Source organism: Pristiophorus japonicus, chromosome 4 (assembly GCF_044704955.1).
Source record: "Pristiophorus japonicus isolate sPriJap1 chromosome 4, sPriJap1.hap1, whole genome shotgun sequence".
Taxonomy (NCBI): domain Eukaryota; kingdom Metazoa; phylum Chordata; class Chondrichthyes; family Pristiophoridae; genus Pristiophorus; species Pristiophorus japonicus.
The window spans coordinates 229,712,572-229,731,840 of NC_091980.1; the positions used below are offsets into that span (position 1 = coordinate 229,712,572).

At 41.2% G+C, this 19,269-nt stretch overlaps 1 protein-coding gene and 1 long non-coding RNA gene across 2 annotated transcripts in view; one reads left to right on the forward strand and one right to left on the reverse strand.

The window, feature by feature from the left end:
- LOC139263292 (uncharacterized) overlaps window positions 1–1,244 on the forward strand; it is a 45,637-nt gene extending 44,393 nt beyond the window's left edge. The window contains exon 3 of the long non-coding RNA XR_011593081.1: window positions 358–1,244. This is a non-coding gene — a long non-coding RNA (uncharacterized lncRNA). The remainder of the gene's footprint in view (window positions 1–357) is intronic.
- A 2,185-nt stretch (window positions 1,245–3,429) lies between these two features.
- daam1a (dishevelled associated activator of morphogenesis 1a) overlaps window positions 3,430–19,269 on the reverse strand; it is a 95,209-nt gene continuing 79,369 nt past the window's right edge. Inside the window, exons 18-23 of the mRNA XM_070877897.1 lie at window positions 17,048–17,216; window positions 14,197–14,304; window positions 11,540–11,600; window positions 10,117–10,248; window positions 7,775–7,945; window positions 3,430–5,406 (exon numbers count right to left, since the gene is read on the reverse strand). Coding sequence (XP_070733998.1) covers window positions 5,200–5,406; window positions 7,775–7,945; window positions 10,117–10,248; window positions 11,540–11,600; window positions 14,197–14,304; window positions 17,048–17,216 — 848 coding nt within the window. The 3' untranslated portion in view covers window positions 3,430–5,199. The remainder of the gene's footprint in view (window positions 5,407–7,774; window positions 7,946–10,116; window positions 10,249–11,539; window positions 11,601–14,196; window positions 14,305–17,047; window positions 17,217–19,269) is intronic.

Sequence of the window (19,269 nt, forward strand, 5' to 3'; positions counted from 1 at the left end):
TTATGCACTGCAATATCTGTAAATGTGATCCATGTGCGTGTTCAGAAGGACCCCTTCTTTAAAAAGTTCCATTTGCATTTTTGCAGAAGATGGTATCACAGATCAATCGAGAACGGTCACAAACTGGAGGAGGTCCGCCAAGTAGGCTGCAACTAACAGCCGTGGAGCAGAGGATAGTGTCAATGATTAAATGTCTCAGGAGAAGGCCAACAATCAATGCGGAAGCTGGGTCCAGTTTTCCATTAGAGGGCAAGCCCTGCAAATTGCAGTCTAGGTTGGCTAAATGTTACGTACTGCGTGTGCTTCCTACGCTTCTCCTTCCTCAATGCTGCTAACCGTCTATCTTTTGTTTCGCAGAGGTTGAACATCAGGAGGCGACAGAAGGTGCACCTGAAGTTGAAGGAGAGAATATTCAAGAAAACGCCAGCCGGATATTCCAACTCAGGAGAATGATGGGCAGCAAGAAATCATAGACGACAAGATGGTTACCCTGGATTTGGAGGTGCTGAACCCCTCGAGGATTCCAAGTCCTTTCATGAGTGAATCAAGCAAGAGGACTTTTCTAGGTGTGACATCAGAGGCTGTGGGTACAAGTGTGTCGCAGCAAGCCACACCTGCGAGACGTCATAGGTCGGCGAACTCCAGACCTGATGCAGAAACACTGGACTCTGAGAACATAGGACATCTTGTGGGGATGAGCGGGGAAAACATCGAACAATCTCTATTGCTCCTGGAAGCCTTTGGTGGGGTGAGGGCAGAGTTGGGGGGCTGTCATTACAGGTGGAAAGACTTTCGGGACGGTTGAATGAGGTAGTATCGGCAATAGGGGGCTCACCCAGGCTGTCCTTAATGCAAGGAGTGCTTTCCACTCTGCACCAAGTTCAAGGGTCGATCCAGAGGCTGAGGTTGACTACGAAGAGGAACCCGGGCATTCCACTATGACACATTTGGGCTCTGACCCTGTTGTAGCCCAGCATCAAGAAATGCTGCGCCGGAAAAGAAACAGATTAGACCTGGGGGTACGGAGGGGGGCAAGGAAGCTGAAGTCTGCAACTATGGGCATGCGCTGGGGTAGCGGCATCTACTGGGGCAGGATTGGCCCACAGCGCTAAGGAAGAAGATGGATGCCTTGTTTGTTTTTTGGTTGCTTTATTTGATTGTTCTTTGTAAAGTTTGTCACGGTTTTGAATAAAGTTTTTAAAGTTATGAAGGTTTAAAGATAAGTAGTCAAGCTAATTACAACTGTGCTGTACAAATGTTTAATAAACATTTAATTTTGGACTTTTAACCTGACTCCTGCACTTCATTTTTTAATGCTACACTAAAATATTACAGGATAATCGGAGTCAACATGTAAAATGGCCTCACCCCTTGCAACCTATCGGTTTAAATGATACAGTGGCAGGTTCCAGTACTAAGCTGTTCATGGATCCTGCCTTGTTCTGGGTCACTGATGCATGCAACGAAGGACCTTGGTGCATATATCAGTGAACCTCACGCAGTCTGGATCCATGAACAACTTAGTATTGTTGTCCACTTAAGCACTCCAACACTCCTTTAAAACATAAAAGATTTGTGGTGGGAACATTTAATATAAATTATGTATTTTCCACCTAAGCACTCCAATACTCCATAAAAACATAAAAGATTTGTGGTGGGATTAATTTTTTTAATTAAATGCAATGTTCCATATTAATTAGAGATCACTGCTGCTTCCCTTTGAGCCTGGAGTGTCTTGCACTGTCTTTTGTGTGCAGACCTTTGGCCTGAGCTAGCAGCAGGCCGCATGGGTGGAAGAACATGATTGCACTGGAGAGGGTACAGAGGAGATTTACAAGGATGTTGCCTGGAGTGGAGAATCTGAACTATGAGGACAGATTGGATAGGCTGGGTTTGTTTTTGTTGGAACAAAGGAGGCTGAGGGGAAATCTAATTGAGGTGTATAAAATATGAGGGGCCTAGATATAGTGGATTGAAAGGGCCTATTTCCCTTAGCAGAGGGGTCAACAACCAGGGGGCATAGTAATTGGTAAAAGGTTTAGAGAGGATTTGAGGGGAAATTTCTTCATGCAGAGGGTTGTGGGGGTTTGGAACTCACTGCCTGAAAGGGTGGTAGAGACAGAAACCCCCACCACATTTAAAAAGTACTTGGATGTGCACTTGCAGGGTTACGGACCTCAAGCTGGAAAGTGGGATAAGACTGGATAGCTTCTTGTTGGCCGGCGCGGACACGATGGACTGAAATGACCTCCTTCCGTGCTGTAAACTTCTATGATTCTATAACTACTTTGACATCTCCCATATTCGCCAGATTAAAAGTGAAATTTGGGAATAAAAATCAAAGTTAAATTCTGGGACTAAAGCAACAGCGATAACAACTTAATGGCAGCATGGAAACGCTTAAGCAGAAAAAAGGAAATGGAAGTTATATCACAGGAGGGTGCCATTCAAGATTTGGGATTTACTCTCTTTACATTGCACAAAGAACAATTAAAAAATTAAGAATCCATAATAATTTACTTGAAAATGTGAAGTACAGTTTTTTTCAATCCTTCAGATTTCACAAAGCTCAGTAGGATAGCCACTGTGGAACATTGTAACTCTATACTAATTCTGTAGTGAGAGCATTTCAGATGGCAGATGTTTAGTGACAACATTTTACTACTTTTAACTTGAGCCAAAAGAATGATTCACAAAACACAGCTCCATACAAAGCTACTCGTGTCCCTTTGAAATACAGATTCAGACTGAATGTAATTTTCTCAGAGTAAAATGTTTTTGTAATTGCACCTGAAATACAATGGCCAAATGATTTCACAGGTATATGTTCAAAATAGTGGCAATTTCTTGTTCATTGCTGAAAATATATTTGGACATTTTCAAAATTGAGCTATTTTTGACTAAACTGTGTTGCATTTTAAAAAAAACATTGGCTTCCCGCGGGGAAATGCCTCTGATCCGCAAATAAAATGCCCGCGTACCTGCTGGCCCGGGAGGTACGGAGACTCTATGGGCGGTCCTGGGCATCTCCGGGTACCCGCGGGTAGAGGCCAAAGTATCTCGGGGGCACATGCAGTTCGCAAGTGCCTCTGGGATCACGTGGGCCAACCCAAAGGGGGGGAATCCCCATTCATGCTTATGGGGATTCTGTATATAGTCTCATTCACATAGCTAAGATTTGTAACGTGAATACACTGCTACATTAAAGAAGTTTGAAAAATGTCTAATTTCTTATTAACCCACAATAGATCAGCAATAATGAATACGTCGAGTGTATGAGGCATTAAACCATAATTGTACTATTAAATGTCAAAGTCATAAGACTCCAGCATTGGAAATTTTGGAATAGCTGGCACACTTCATAAAACTACTACTTTTGTAAATATTCACCATCTTTTGACAGGATACACAAAACAATGTTCAACTACTTTTCTTTATTGCATTTTACCATTAGGATCTTACAAGTCAAAAAAGGTACATGGCATTTGTGATTGCTCACGTTATTAATGATATCCCACTAAATTACCAAACAAATGAGATCCTTAGTGTACATTCCTGTTTACAAATATTCTAACCATTTTTGGCATTGTTTAAAAAATGTCAAATAAACCCAAGAAACAAATGAGCTTCTACCTGAACCAGCACCAGTCTAAAACACTTTATAACAGTGGCACATGGAACTGCTTTCACACTTCCACTTTGGAAAGGTAAAGCAAAATGGGCGTATCAAAGTCTGTCAGGAAGGACAGGGTGTGCACTTGCGCACACATGTATACAAACACACACACACACACACACACACACACCAAACAGACCTAAGCTTTTATAGTGTTCTCACTCTTTACAGGACCAATCAGAACACGTATTTCCCCGAGCCAATAGTTTAAACTGCACAGTGTCTAAACAGTTTTAAAACAAAACATCAGATCCTGAATCACAAAACTTACTAGAGCAAGGCCTATTCATAAACACAAACCTGTTTGCAGGCACTTTGGTTAAGGGATCAAGTCACTGCACAGTGAAAAGAAAGGCTCTTCATCAGTTGCTACCAAATTAATGCCTTGTGATTCGGCTAGAAAATTTTAATAATTTTTGTTACAGTACTTGAATATATATAATGTCTGAAACCTCTTCCCAAATATGTCCAAATATAAATAGGCTGTAGAGTTCGATTGTCCTGAATTATTCACACTGTCCTTTTTACAATAACAATTTTTAGACTGTAGTTGTGAGTTATAGTTAGATACGAGGTTATGAAAGTAATTTTTATTCAAGTTTCAATCACACACACTTGTCTTTTCTTCTTTAAACAAAATTCTACACTTTCTCTTTCCCCCCCCACCCCCCAAACCAATATAACTGACAAGAACCACTTCAATTATATTTTGTGTCTGGTTATGGTCCTGCTGTAGAGCTGCCAGCAGCAAGAAAAAGGTTCAACATTTAATTGTCCCTTCAGAGAACCCTTACTATCATCCCCATTAATTATGGAATGTTTTTTTATAAAAGCAAAGGAAATCTGGATATCACCAAGGTACTATAAACATATTCCCATGATCATACTCGTTTTCAGTCAGAAAATAGTTTGAGTAAACAGTGTTTAAAATAAAACATTTCCCAACTAAGAATTGTTTTTAACAAATGATCAAGGGAAATTACTCAATTCCTTGGAACCAGGTCAAAAGCCACAGATGTTTGAGGGTCTTCAGCATTACACACTTTAAATGTTCCTTTTATGCTCCACTTCTTTAAGTCTATACGGTCTTCCCAGCATGCTTCAGATTCAAATCCAAGTAATCAGCAGCTCCATAAATCTCTTAATTGCATCAGCACCATCTTTAATCCATTAGGTCATTTAATTTTTCATTCAGTTTGGATGCAATGCTTATGCAGTGGAACATTTGTGGAAGGGTATATTTTTATTATGAAATCATGAAAACCGAGTTCTACTCATCAGTTGTGTGAATCCTAGGAATGTTTCCATGTTTTCTGTGCTTCAGCACCACATAAACAAACTTCTCTTATATTAACAGTGGTGCATGCAAAACTCAGCTACAAAGAGGAAAAGGAGCCCGCTATGAAGAGCAGCAGCCATTAATAGGGCCAATAGGCAGTATAATCGGTCAGTATAATCACAACAGGACAGTAACACGTATGCCGGCTGCTACACAACCATAATTCTGCACTACAGGCGATGGCTTAATAGTTGAGCTTCGTGACTGGTCGTTCCCGGCTACCATCTGTCACTTGGCTGATGACACGCTTCCGGTTGCGCTTTAGCTTGAAATCTTTATCAAAAACTTCTCCTGAACGTAGAGCTGAAACCAGGTCATCAAATTCTCCTCCCTCCTCACTACCTTCTTTTGCCTTTTTTGCTTTGCGCTCTTTTTCTCGTTGCTCTTTCAGCTAAAAAAAAGAGAAAAATAACTTCTTGTGAAAGCTGCCAATTGGTTCAATTGGAGATAAAAGACCATATTTCATATATTATGCACACACACACATATAGATTGCAGAAATTACTGCTAAGCCACAGCCTCACTAAAAGAAAACCAAAAAAAGCTTCAAAAAATCGTCATTTTGCCTTCACAACCACTATATATAGGAATGGAGGAGGAGCAGAAGACTTCATGTTATGTATTAAAGTGTTGTCCTAGGAGATCCGATGAGCAAACCTGCTTTGTTTAATTATAGGTCTAGTTTAGCTCCTGTATGAACAAATATCCAATCAAGGACAATGTAATATCTGCATTATCTGTAAAAGATCTTTTGTTAGCCATTACATATCCTATTGTTAAAAAATATGCGATTGATACAGCAGCTCAATGACAAAGCAACATCACAAATTTTTGTTGGGTGGTCATCATCATCATAGGCAGTCCCTCGGAATCGAGGAAGACTTGCTTCCACTTTCAAAACAAGTCCTTAGGTGGCTGAACAGTCCAATACGAGAACCACAGTCCCTGTCACAGATGGGACAGATAGTCATTGAGGGAAAGAGTGGGTGGGGCAGGTTTGCCGCACGCTCTTTCCGCTGCCTGCGCTTGATTTCTGCATGCTCTTGGCAATGAGACTCGAGGTGCTCAGCGCCCTCCCGGATGCACTTCCTCCACTTAGGGTGGTCTTTGGCCAGAGACTCCCAGGTGTTGCACTTTGTCAGGGAGGCTTTGAGGGTGTCCTTGTAATGTTTCCTCTGCCCACCTTTGGCACGTTTGCCATGAAGGAGTTCCGAGTAGAGCGTTTGCTTTGGGAGACTCGTGTCTGCCATGCGGACAATGTGGCCTGCCCAGCGGAGCTGATCAAGTATGGTCAGTGCTTCAATGCTGGGGATGTTGGCCTGGTCGAGGACACTAATGTTGGGTGGTAGGAACCCACCAAGAGAGACATTAAAAGATAGGTTGGGGGAAAACTAAGACTGCATAAATATTTGACAGCCAGCAATATGAAAAATATATCCACTAACTATAACTCACTTGATTAGTTACCTGATTAGTGTATCTCTTGTATCATGCCTACATTCATAACCCATCAAAGGTTGAGTTATGTAAATGGTAAAGTTGGAACACTTTGTCTTTATTATAAAGGATCTTTGACGTAAGTCAAGTGTGCAAACTAAAACAAATTGCAACTAACCCACAGATGCCAAGCCAATATCAGCTGTGAACAATGCAATTGAATAATTAATCTAATGTACATATCCGGGGTTCAAAATGATCCTCAGCTACAAAATCCACTTGTCCATCAAGTGTCCTTGTTACACTGGATAAGAATGTGTTTCACACCAGATCTACAACATTCTGAACTCAGAAAAATCTGAATTGCATCAGAATTGCAATAATTTCAAAATGTCTGGCCTCAAGACAACATATAACAGGAGCTCTCTTGTTTTTTTACATGATGCCACTTTGGAAGTACTGTACCTAATCTCCATAATGTCCTCTCTCACTATATAAATGCTTTGTGAAATAGTAGCATCAATTGGAAGGAGTAAAAAGTATTTCTTGTAGATCTATTCATCCAATCTGTTAATGCCCATGTTGGTCTAATAATTATGCATCCTTTTTGCTAGTATTCCAATGGATCCCATTATTTTTTTGGTCTAAAAGGCTCTCTTATTACTAACATTACATGAGAAAATGAATTTTTAAAAAGTAATCTGGGTACAGAACAAAGAACACTCCAGACCATGCATGAATACAGAACTGTATCTACAAGAGTGGTAGCATACAACTTTTAATTAGTTACAAGAAAAGCAAGAAATAAACACATTGGGAGAAGGATCATACACGATGCTGTTGTGCTAGAAATCTGCAAAGATTCATTTATATCCAGAAATATCGGTTACACCCTAACCTAAGGTGAGTCAATTCACACTTCACAAATAAGCTAGGAAGGGACAACCGCACTTGGGAGGAAATGACTGAAATCTTCGTGCCCAATTCTCTGTAAATGGGCTATTTTCCTGCGCACTAAAGTCTGGTAACTGCTATAACAGCACTATTTGAATGTAATGACATGGAATAAAGAGCAAAATGTTACAGGTCAATCCATGGGGAATATCACGATTGATTCAAAGAGACGGTTTAAAATAAATATACATGGAACTTGAAATAATTGTCATTCATTGCTACTTTCTGCCAACTATTTCCAAATATAAAAATTTAAAAGATTAAAGGAAACCTATTTATTCTGCAAACATCTATATTTGTTCAACCTTGCTATTATTAAGCTTGCATATTAGAGTTTACATGTTCCTATGAAATTGATATCATTTTACCTGTGCTTCCATTTTTGCCCTTCGTTCCTCCTCCTCTTTTCTCCTCCTCATGTTCTCATTTTCCTGTTTGGCCTCTGCGAAGGCTTGGAGGAAGAGATCAAAGATCCCAAAGAATTCATCAGGCTGCATTTTGCCGGTTTCTTCTCCAAAGTGCTTTACAGCTTTATTAAACTGGGAGGTGATGGTGGTGTGTGTGGGGTGGGGGAGGGGGTGACGGAGAGAAAGGAAACAGAAATTTGTTTACAGATCAACATAAAAACAGAAAGCATATTTGTAACACCAAAGAATGTAGTTTTCCAGTAGATAAAATTGCTCAAACAGCACAGTTCACTATTGTTTCTCCATTTTCAGTTGCATGCATCAGAAAATTCTATCAATTTATGACAAAATAAACCTCAGATCTTTCCATTCCTCACATGGATTTCAGCTGAAAATATGTAATCTGCAATCTGATGCATTTGGCCAAGTACTAGCTGTGAACACAGGATGCAAACCTCTTCCAATTGCATAAATTACAAATTTTGCAAAATAGCAATGAGATTTCTTTGAGACCAATATTCACATACATTTTTGTAACAAGAGACGTTTTTGAAACTCTGGAAATTCCTTCCTCATCTACATTTTTAAGTGATGTTAGGAGTTCATCTTCCCTTGCATCAATCCCAAACCTCATCCAATCCTGGGTTCAATAACCTGCAATCTCCCTGCTCCCTACCTCTTCTGGGAAATGCCTCTTCACAACTCATCATCTTTAGGAAGAGACTACCCAAATCATGGCACAAATCTGCATCCTACTACAATATTTGGCACCACTCTCCGTCTCCCCCATCCAAAAAAAAGCTGATTTTGCATGTCCATCATCTTCAAATGTGCTGATCCATCAATGCTCTAGTTATACCATAGTCTTCTAATGTTATACAACAGTACAACATCATGCAACTAAATTACTAGAGCAGAATTTGCACATTAATTAATATGCAATCTAGTTAGATAAGTACTATCTGTTCCTGATTTCAGCGTGCCTCTTCAACCCCCACCTGCTCTCTCCCGAATCTTGTTCTGCTTTTCATCTCTATTTCACCTTAACCGAGTGAGAACCAATAAAAACAGCAATAAAAACTTTAAAATACAATGTAATGCACATTAGATCACAAAATTATAGTAAACATTTTTATGAGTAAAACGTTCATTTACTAAGTTGCTTTGATGTAGCTTTTTTCCTCTCGTCATACAGTTTCACTATTAATACCATCTGTACACATTTCTTTATAGGTCTGAGGGAAACGTATTCATTTTATTAAGCACAGGAGCTAGGCATGTAGCTAAGCATTCAAATAAAGGATGTGTAACCACAGAAATTCCTGAGAACACCAGGTGGTCAAAAATATTCATCACAGAGCTAATTTCTGTATGGCCGACGTTTGTGTTCAGATATTAAATAATGACACCAGGACCCCCTTCAAAGACAAAAGATTTTCAATTCCTAAGATGAGTCATGGATGCAGCAGGCAGACCCAAATTTATAGGGAAGGTTACAACACAATTAAATATTTAAAATAAACCATATTAAAAGGTTGATTGCAATTGAATTTCTAACAAAATCTGTGTTTGACAACAGGGACCAATAAAAATTTTAACTTCCAATTGGAATAAAATTACAATGTTCAGGACTCAAACAGTGCAACAATAACAGGCTAACTTTTTGAAGCTGTTCTTTTCAAATAGTCTCAAATAAAATAAGTTGTTTTTCAATTTATATTCTATAAGCACTTTTATTTTGCAGATGCTATCCTGCCACAGATCTTGACTTGATGTACACATTTTTTTCCTCCTGTGGAAGCGATCTAGAAACAGCAGGGTCAGAAGCTGAAAATGGCAAATCATATTAGTAATACCGACTCCGGCAACAAATATCCGGCTCTGATTGTGTAGTTTTAAAACCAGATAACTGTAACGGCAGTACGGTGTTGCTCCACGTTAGAACGTCACGTGGCACCCGAGTGGAAGGAAGTACATCCGACTCCCTACTCCATAGTATTCAATCTCAGTCATCCTGTGTGGGGAGTTGCTGAACAGTGACCAGCCTACTCCCCATTAGGAGATATTGAATCGCCACCTACAGCTGTGCCAGAGCAGCACTAGCAGCAATCCAAGAACAGGATGCACACGCAGCAAGTCCAGGGCACGGAGAGACTGAAAGGTGTAAGGAAAGAAGACCAGAAAAAATGGGGTTCATGTCCACAAGAGGGTATAAGTCTCATAAAACTTCAAATATACTGGGTTGCCCATAGTAAAGGAACACAAGATTCTAAAAATACTTAAAACTTTGTATGTTAATTTACCAGATCTTTAGCTTCCAACAGAAGATCCTCCACATCAGAGAAGCTAAAACTTGCAACAGTAATAAACTGACTCACTACAGAGGCAAACTTGTCACCGGACTGTGCAGGCTGTGATTTTTGATATTCCAACTCCTATAAAAAAAAAAACAGAAAATGATCTACTTTTCTAATAACGCACTTTAAAAAAAAAAATCACTGTTTAAATAGTTTTCCCCTCACAGATCTTGACAGTTTAAAGCACTGCTAAGTGATTACAAAACTCCTTCACTATTAATACTAGGGGCAGAAGGGCTTGGGGTAGTCTGACTGGTAGCAGCCATGTTTTGATCTGCTCTTTTCTAGCTTCTGCTGATGAAACTATCATATTACGAATAGAGCAGCTTTACCAAAACAATTAAATGACAATTACATAACCACTTTTAAAAGCTGCATAGTATAAATACAGTACAAGAGTATTTCCCCTTTCCAACTTCCTTTGTGCTTTCCTCCCACTTTTCTTTAAAGCACGAAAGATGAAAGACAAACAGGAATCGTGCAAGATCACAGTAAAGCTTGTTATTAAACTAATAAAAAGACACCCTTTTTGAATAGTGTACACTTATTTCCATCTGTGATACATAGGTATAATTGTCAGCACAAATAATATGGCACTTATTTTAATAACTTAAAAGTCATAATTTTCTTTTTAAAATAGCAATTTGAATTCCAAATCTTGAAGGGGAGACATTACAATGTTACACATGATTCCTCTGTCAGAATACAACATTCTTTCAGGCCTCACTAAACATATCATTCATAAAGATTTCATAGTTAACAAAAGCAAAATAACTAACTTCAGAAATAGTGCTATTTATTAGTTTATCGTATTACAAATCATATTCTAAAAAGGTAGTCCAAGGATGCAGAGAAGGACAAGCCACTCCTAAAAAATCCTACAAAGTTGATCTTGTGCATCTGGCTTCCCCCTTTTTAAATGCCTGTAACAATAGAATTACACAGGAAAGCTAAATAAAATCACAAAGCAACCAGCAAATCAGAGCTGGCCAATGTATTTCCTGTGACTGAAATGTGGATAACATACAATGCATGACTCTTGGTTACCTCCAAGTGACAGCACAGCATCGCACTGTCAATAGAAATACTTTGTACAAATGTGAAAATGCTGAATTAACTTTAACAAGCTTTTTAAAAGTTACATTTGACACTGAGAAATCAGGGTGCTCTGGTGCAAATACAAGTGCACAATATGGAAAGGAAAAGGCACATATGTAGTGGAGGAAGGAAATACATCTGATGTGAAGGGAAATGGGAAAACACTAATGACCATCAAGGCTTCCCACCCTGGCTTCCTTTGCATATATAATAATAAAGAAAACAATCTAACAAGGACTATAACAATGAGAAAAGTACAGGGAATACTTACATTCTCCACAGCCTTCAGACCACTTCTCAGGCTACTGAATTCTTTTTCCAGCTCAATCAAACTGCAAAAAAAATCATACATCTCTGATAAATGGACATGATAGGGAACAACTTTTCAATCATTAAAATGAAATCCCACTTTAAACTATTTTTTATTAAATCCCACTTTCCCAAGTTTAGAGATTGATTTTTTGACATTTTGGAACATCAGGTTGTTTTATGACATCATCATCAGTATCACATCTAAAAGTCAAGGAGTTAAATTATAATTTCAAGATCTGTTTATTTTCTGGTGCATTTCTAAAATAATTGATTATGTTTAATTGGATATCATCATCATAGGCAGTCCCTCAAAATCGAGGAAGACTTGCTTCCACTCTAAAAGTGAGTTCTTAGGTGACTGAACAGTCTAATACGGGAATTACAGTTTCTGTCACAGGTGGGACAGACAGTGGTTGAAGGAAAGGGTGGGTGGGACTGGTTTGCCGCACGCTCCTTCTGCTGCCTGCGCTTGTTTTCTGTATTGCTGAGACACTCAGCCAGATTGTCAAGGAGTGGAAATCAGATCTGAAATAGTTAAGAACTCATAATGCTTCAGCAATACACTCATTTGAGCTGTAGTTTAATTCAGCTTTTATGAAGTTAGGCAAAGTTAATTGTTCCAAAAGACAAACATTTTTTACCCCAACCCAACTCCACCCTACCCCGCCAGTGTTATCAATGCTTATGACAGGGTTGTCATCATGAGCAATCTCATCACTGACAAATCCCATTCTTTAAGAGCCAGTGTCAAGTACCAATACCTGATTTGCAACAACACTCAGCAAGCTTAGCACCATCCAGGACAGAGCAGTTTGCTTGGTCGGCAGCCCATCCACCACCTTAAGCATTTACTCGTTCCACCACCGGCGCATCATAGTGGCTGTATGTACTATTTACAGGTTGCACTGCAGCAACTCACCAAGGCTTCTTTGACAGCATCTCCCAAACCTTTATACAGCATGGAAGGGAGAATCGCAGCACTAAAAACCTGACGCCATGCTGTCACCAGCATTCAAAGTGTCACAATTTCTGCCATTCTATTCACAGCCTGATATGTGATGGACAAAAATGAAGAAATATGGTTCTGTATCACACTCCATACCTATAATTCAGTGCTACATGAAATCATTTGCAAATTAACTGAAATTTACATAGATGGCTCAATCATCGTTGTATTTGGTTACGTGGCTTAATCTTCTTCGACCTTACAAAGGCCTTTGACACCGTCAACCGCGAGGGTCTATGGAGCCTCTTCCTCCGTTTCGGATGCCCCTAAAAGTTCACCACCATCCTCCGCCTGCTCCACAATGACATGCAGACCGTGATCCTTACCAATGAATCCATTACAGACCCAATCCAGATCCAGACCGGGGTCAAACAGGACTGCGTCATCGCCTCAACCCTCTTCTCAATCTTCCTCGCTGCCATGCTCCACCTCACAGTCAACAAGCTTCCCGCTGGAGTGGAACTAAACTACAGAACCAGTGGGAACCTGTTCAACATTTGCCATCTCCAGGCCAGGTCCAAGACCACCCCAACCTCTGTCATAGAGCTACAGTACGCGGACGACGCCTGTGTCTGCGCACATACAGAGGCTGAACTCCAGGACATAGTCGACTTATTTACTGAGGCGTACGAAAGCATGGGCCTTACGCTAAACATCCGTAAGACAAATATCCTCCACCAGCCTGTCCTCGCCGCACAGCACTGTCCCCCCCAGTCATCAAGATCCATGGCGCGGCCCTCGACAACGTGGACCATTTCCCATACCTCAGGAGCCTCTTATCAACAAGAGCAGACATTGACAACGAGATTCAACACCGCCTCCAGTGCTCCAATGCAGCCTTCGGAAAAGAGTGTTTGAATACCAGGCCCTCAAAATTGCCACCAAGCTCATGGTCTACAGGGCTGTAGTAATATCTGTCCTCCTGTATGGCTCAGAGACATGGACCATGTAAATAGACACCGCAAGTACTGGAAAAAAAACGATGCCTCTGCAAGATCCTACAAATTGTCTGGGAGGACAGACGCATCAACATTAGCGTCCTCGACCAGGCCAACATCCCCATCCTTGAAGTACTAACCATACTTGATCAGCTCCGCTGGGCACGCCACATCGTTCACATGCCAGACACCAGACTCCCAAAGCAAATGCTCTACTTGAAACACTTTCACGGCAAACGAGCCAAAGGTGAACAGAGGAAACGTTACAGGGACACCCTCAAAGCCTCCCTGGAAAAGTGCAACATCCCCACTGATACCTGGGAGTCCCTGGCCAAAGACCGCCCTAAATGGAGGAAGTGCATCCGGGAGAGCGCTGAGCACGTCGAGTCTCACTGTCGAGAGCATGCAGAAATCAAGCACAGGCAGCGGAAAGAGCGTGCAGCAAACCTGTCCCACCCACCCTTTCCCTCAATGACTATCTGTCCCACCTGTGATAGGGACTGTGGTTCTCATATTGGACTGTTCAGCCACCTAAGGACTCATTTTAAGAGTGGAAGCAAGTCTTCCTCGATTCCAAGGGACCGCCTATGATGATGATTAATCTTTCAAAAGGGTGTTGCATAAGGCCCTCATTACGCTAATTATTTGCAGTCGCATGTCTTGAGAACTTACTTTACTTTGGCTGCATCAGGAATGCTGTGCAAGTCATCATGGACGTTCACCACTTTTGGGTATTGCTTCTCCAAAATTGTAATCAAATAGTGCAAAAGGGTAATGTTCCTTGAACAAGAATAATAATGTTAATTCTTTTTAAGCAGACAATGATATAAAGCAATAAAAATCTATGATGCAGCATCAAATAGAGAACATCAGGAAGGATCTGCAGTCACAAAATGGCCAACATATTTTCCCAATTGCTCCCAATCTGGACTGAAGTAAAATGTAAAAGAAGCTCTAAACAGAACCATATCTCCTGCTGTGATCAACTTCCAATGTCCAAATGTTCAAAAAAAAGGTACTTCCTTCTGGTATAAATCATCCAACACCTTAATTTAAAGCCAAATCTGTTCCCTCTGACAATTGACCATGCCGGAGACTCTATGCAAGATGCATATGGAGATGCTATGTGAATGAGGGCCGAATATTTGGGGAGGCAGTGTCAAGTGGGGAGGGGACGGAGCGAGAAGGGCAAACAACTAATTTTAGTTGGAATAGTACCAACTTGTTGAAGGTTTTCGGTGTGGTCCAATAAATCTGCATTAAAAGCACACAGGGCATATTTTTTCATAACAATTTACAAGCAGGAAGTTACAAAGGGACATACAGACTATGTGTATAAAAACAGAAAATGCTGGAAATCTCAGCAGGTCAGGCAGCATCTGTGGAGAGAAAGCAGAGTTAACGTTTCAAGTCGATGACCCTTCGTTCTGACTTTATCCACTTTATATCTGGCGAACAGAAAGCAGAGAGTTGGGATAAATGGGTCCTTTTCCGGTTGGAAATCAGTGGTTAGTGGTGTGCCACAGGGATCAGTGCTGGAACCACAACTGTTTACAATATACATAGATGACCTAGAAGAGGGGACAGAGTGTAGTGCAACAAAATTTGCAGATGACACTAAGGTTAGTGGGAAAGCGGGCTGTGTAGAGGACTCAGAGAGGCTGCAAAGAGATTTAGATAGGTTAAGCGAATGGGCTAAGGTTTGGCAGATGGAATACAATGTCGGAAAGTGTGAGGTCATCCACCTTGGGGAAAAAAAACAGTAAAAGGGAACATTATTTGAATGGGGAGAAATTACAACATGCTGTGGTGCAGAGGGACCTGGGGGTCCTTGTGCATGAAACTCTTTTGAATCCCAAAAGGTTAGTTTGCAGGTGCAGCAGGTAATCAGGAAGGCAAATGGAATGTTGGCCTTCATTGCGAAAGGGATGGAGTACAAAAGCAGGGAGGTCCTGCTGCAACTGTACAGGGTATTGGTGAGGCCGCACCTGGAGTACTGCGTGCAGTTTTGGTCACCTTACTTAAGGAAGGATATACTAGCTTTGGAAGGGGTACAGAGACGATTCACTAGGCTGATTCCAGAAATGAGGGGGTTACCTTATGATGATAGATTGAGTAGACTGGGTCTTTACTTCTTGGAGTTCAGAAGGATGAGGGGTGATCTTATAGAAACATTTAAAATCATGAAAGGGATAGACAAGATAGAGGCAGAGAGGTTGTTTCCATTGGTGGGGGAGACTAGAACTAGGGGGCACAGCCTCAAAATACAGAGGAGCCAATTTAAAACCGAGTTGAGAAAGAATTTCTTCTCCCAGAGGGTTGTGAATCTGTGGAATTCTCTGCCCAAGGAAGCAGTTGAGGCTGGCTCATTGAATGTTTTCAAGTCAAAGATAGATAGATTTTTAAGCAATAAGGGAATTAAGGGTTACGGGGAGAGGGCGGGTAAGTGGAGCTGAGTCCACGACCAGATCAGCCATGATCTTATTGAATGGCGGAGCAGGCTCGAGGGGCTAGATAGCCTACTCCTGTTCCTAATTCTTATGTTCTTATGACACAAATTGGGATATTTTCTTAATGAAGAGAGATTAGACACTGTGGAGGAGAAAAAGGATTCAGGTGTCCATGAACACAAATCATTAAAAGCTAGTGCACAGGTTAAAAAAATATTCAAAAAGACTAGTGGAATGTTGACCTTTATCTCAAGGGGGGTGGAATTCATCTGAGAGAAAGTGATGCTTCAGTTCTACAGAGCCTTGGTCAGACCCCATCTGGAGTACTGGGCTCAGTTTTGGGCACTGCAGCTTAGGAAGAATATAATGGCCTTGGAGGTGGTACAGCAGAGATTTACCAGGGTAAATTATGAGGTAAGGTTGCATAAACTTGGTTTGTATTCATTTGCATTTAGAAAGTTGAGTTGTGATCTAATGTTTGATAAAGGAATTAGATAGGGTAGATACAGATAAACTATTTCTCTGGTGGGGAAATCAAAAACAAGGGGGCACAATTTTTAAATTAACGATAGGCCTTTTTAGGAGTGAAATCATGAAGCACTTTTTTTAAAAAAAAACAGAATAGTAGAAATCTGGAACTCTTGCCTCCCAAAAGGCTGTGCATGCTGGGTCAATTGACATTTTCAAGAATGAGATCGATAGCTTTTTGTTAGGCAAGGGTATCATACGGGATATGAAACAAAGGCAGGTAAATGGAGTGGAGGACAGATCAGGCATGATCTGATAGAATGGCAGAACATGCTCAAAGGGCTGAAGTGGATTGTTTTACTGACTTTTGAGGTTAATGTGTAAACCCCTACCCTGGCTTTGAACACTTGGAAGACTAGCCTCTGCTAAGGCCATGATTTTGTTCAGTTTTAATGTTAGCCTCTATAGCCAACAAGCATAATAGACTGAAGATAAATCTTTGATTACAATCTAGGTAAGGTAACAGGGAGCAGCACTGCCTCTAAAGTTGACAAAGCAGCAATGAACAATCTCATTTTGAATGAGCAGGGTCAGTAATGTCTTACTTCTCAATACTAGACTTGGTGTCTGCAATCTTGTTGAGACTAGAGAGTTTGAAACCATAAGCATTGCCTCTTTGTCCCTTGTTCATGTAATTGCCAAAAGCTAAAACCACTTCCAGCAGCTGCTTCAGATTTTTGCTCTGCAGAACTTCCTTGGAACTTGAACGAATAGCTGGAAAATAAAAAAACAAATCATATTGGTGAAACTAGCTCTGATAGTGGTATACTAAATCCCAGTTGATGTACAAAATATTTAAAATTAAATGGACCAAGACTTTCCAACTTAATAACATTTTTTAAAAACTCAAATCATATTTTGATGTTATCTTGCTTAAAGTGATAAAGCAGTGAAATTTGTCACTTTCGATGGTTTTGCAAAAATAAAATATGAAATTTACACCAGGTACTTTGCATTAAAATAGTAAACATAACAAACTTGCTATAAAGGAGCAATCCTTCCCAGCTCCTCATAAACAAGACACTCCATTTGCCAGGCTTCATAATAAACCCTGAATATAATACATTCAGTTCAAATAATTTCTTAAATAAATCTAATTCAAAGTTTCATTTCGTGGGTCCTGAAACATGATAGTAGCATTCTAGCCATGACAAAAAAGATGCAAGTACAAGCCCTAAAATTAAATTGGCCCAGATAATTTTGTTAAAATTTGACTAAAATTATAACAGTTGATTCGAAAATGCACAATAGAAATGTTACCATAGAAACATAGGGATCAAGTTTCGTCCGCCCACTAGAACGGCGCACATCGGAGAGGCCCGCCTAATTTAACAAAAATTGTGCCGAAAACTTACCTCGCGATTCTCTGATAGCTGTAGGCCCAATTCCACCTCGCAGCAGCAGGAGCTGCTGTGGGTGGAGCTACAGCCCTGCGCCGAAAACAGTGCCGGCAGCTGCGTGCGTGCACAGTGGAGGCTGCGCATGTAGCAGAAGCTGCCGGCGTCCTGTCTCCGGGGCGACACCCCTATCCTAGGCCGAAGGGACGTCGCCCCGATCACAGGCCGAGTGGCCTGCGCATCTTACCTCGGCAACGGGGCCTGCCCGGCCTCTCACTGGGGGCGGGCCCTGCCCGAAGAACTCCTGGCAGCCGGCATCGTTGTCGTCGTCAGCGTGGCCCGCCCGCCCGCATCTCGCTGGGGCGGGCCCCGCCCGAAGAGTCGGCAGCGGCTACATGTGGGCCCCGCCCAAAGTCCTCGACGGGGCCCGGCACCCACATCTTGCTGGGGCAGGCCCCGCCCAAAGAGTTGGCGGCGGCGGCAGCCCAGCATTGGCTGCGTGCGGGGCTTCTTTTTTATCGTCTTTTCTATCCCCTCCCCCCCCCCCATCTTCCTCTCTTCTCTTCCCCCCCCATCTTCCTCTCTTCTCTTCCCCCCCCCCATCTTCCTCTCTTCTCTTTCTCCCCCCCCATCTTCCTCTCTTCTCTTCCCCCCCCATCTTCCTCTCTTCTCTTCCCCCCCCCATCTTCCTCTCTTCTCTTTCTCCCTCCCCCCCCCCCCCCCATCTTCTTCTCTTAACCCCCCCCATCATATTCTCTTCCCTCCCCCCTCTACTCCCTGGTGCTGCAGTAGGCGAGTAGAAATATTTTTTTATTTGTTGTGATTTTTAATTTTTTTTTAATCTTTTATTTTTTTAAAACATTTATTTGGATTGATTTATTGGTTTATTTATTGATTTATTTATCATTTATTATTGATGATGGCTCTTTATTTGTAAAAGTGAAGTGTTTAATGTTTGTAAAAACTCCCCCCCCCCCATCTTTCGTTCCATACGCCTGATTTTCTAAGTGTAGGCAAGGTTTTTCTGAGCGTACAAAAATCTACACTTACTCCATTCTAAGTTAGTTTGGGGTAAGTTTTTGCTGCCTAAACTTGCAAAACAGGCGTAAATGGCCGGACACGCCCCTTTTGAAAAAAAAATCTGTTCTAAAATGAAACTGTTCTAACTCACTAGAACTGGAGCAAACTAAAAGCCGAGAATTGCAATTTGTAAGATATTCCATTCTAAACTAGTTGCTCCAAAAAAATAGGAGCAACTCAGGTTGAAACTTGACCCCAAAGAAAATAGGTGCAGGAGTAGGCCATTCGGCCCTTCGAGCCTGCACCACCATTCGATGAGATCATGGCTGATCATTCCCTCAGTATCCCTTTCCTGCTTTCTCTCCATACCCCTTGAACCCTTTAGCCGTAAGGGCCATATCTAAATCCCT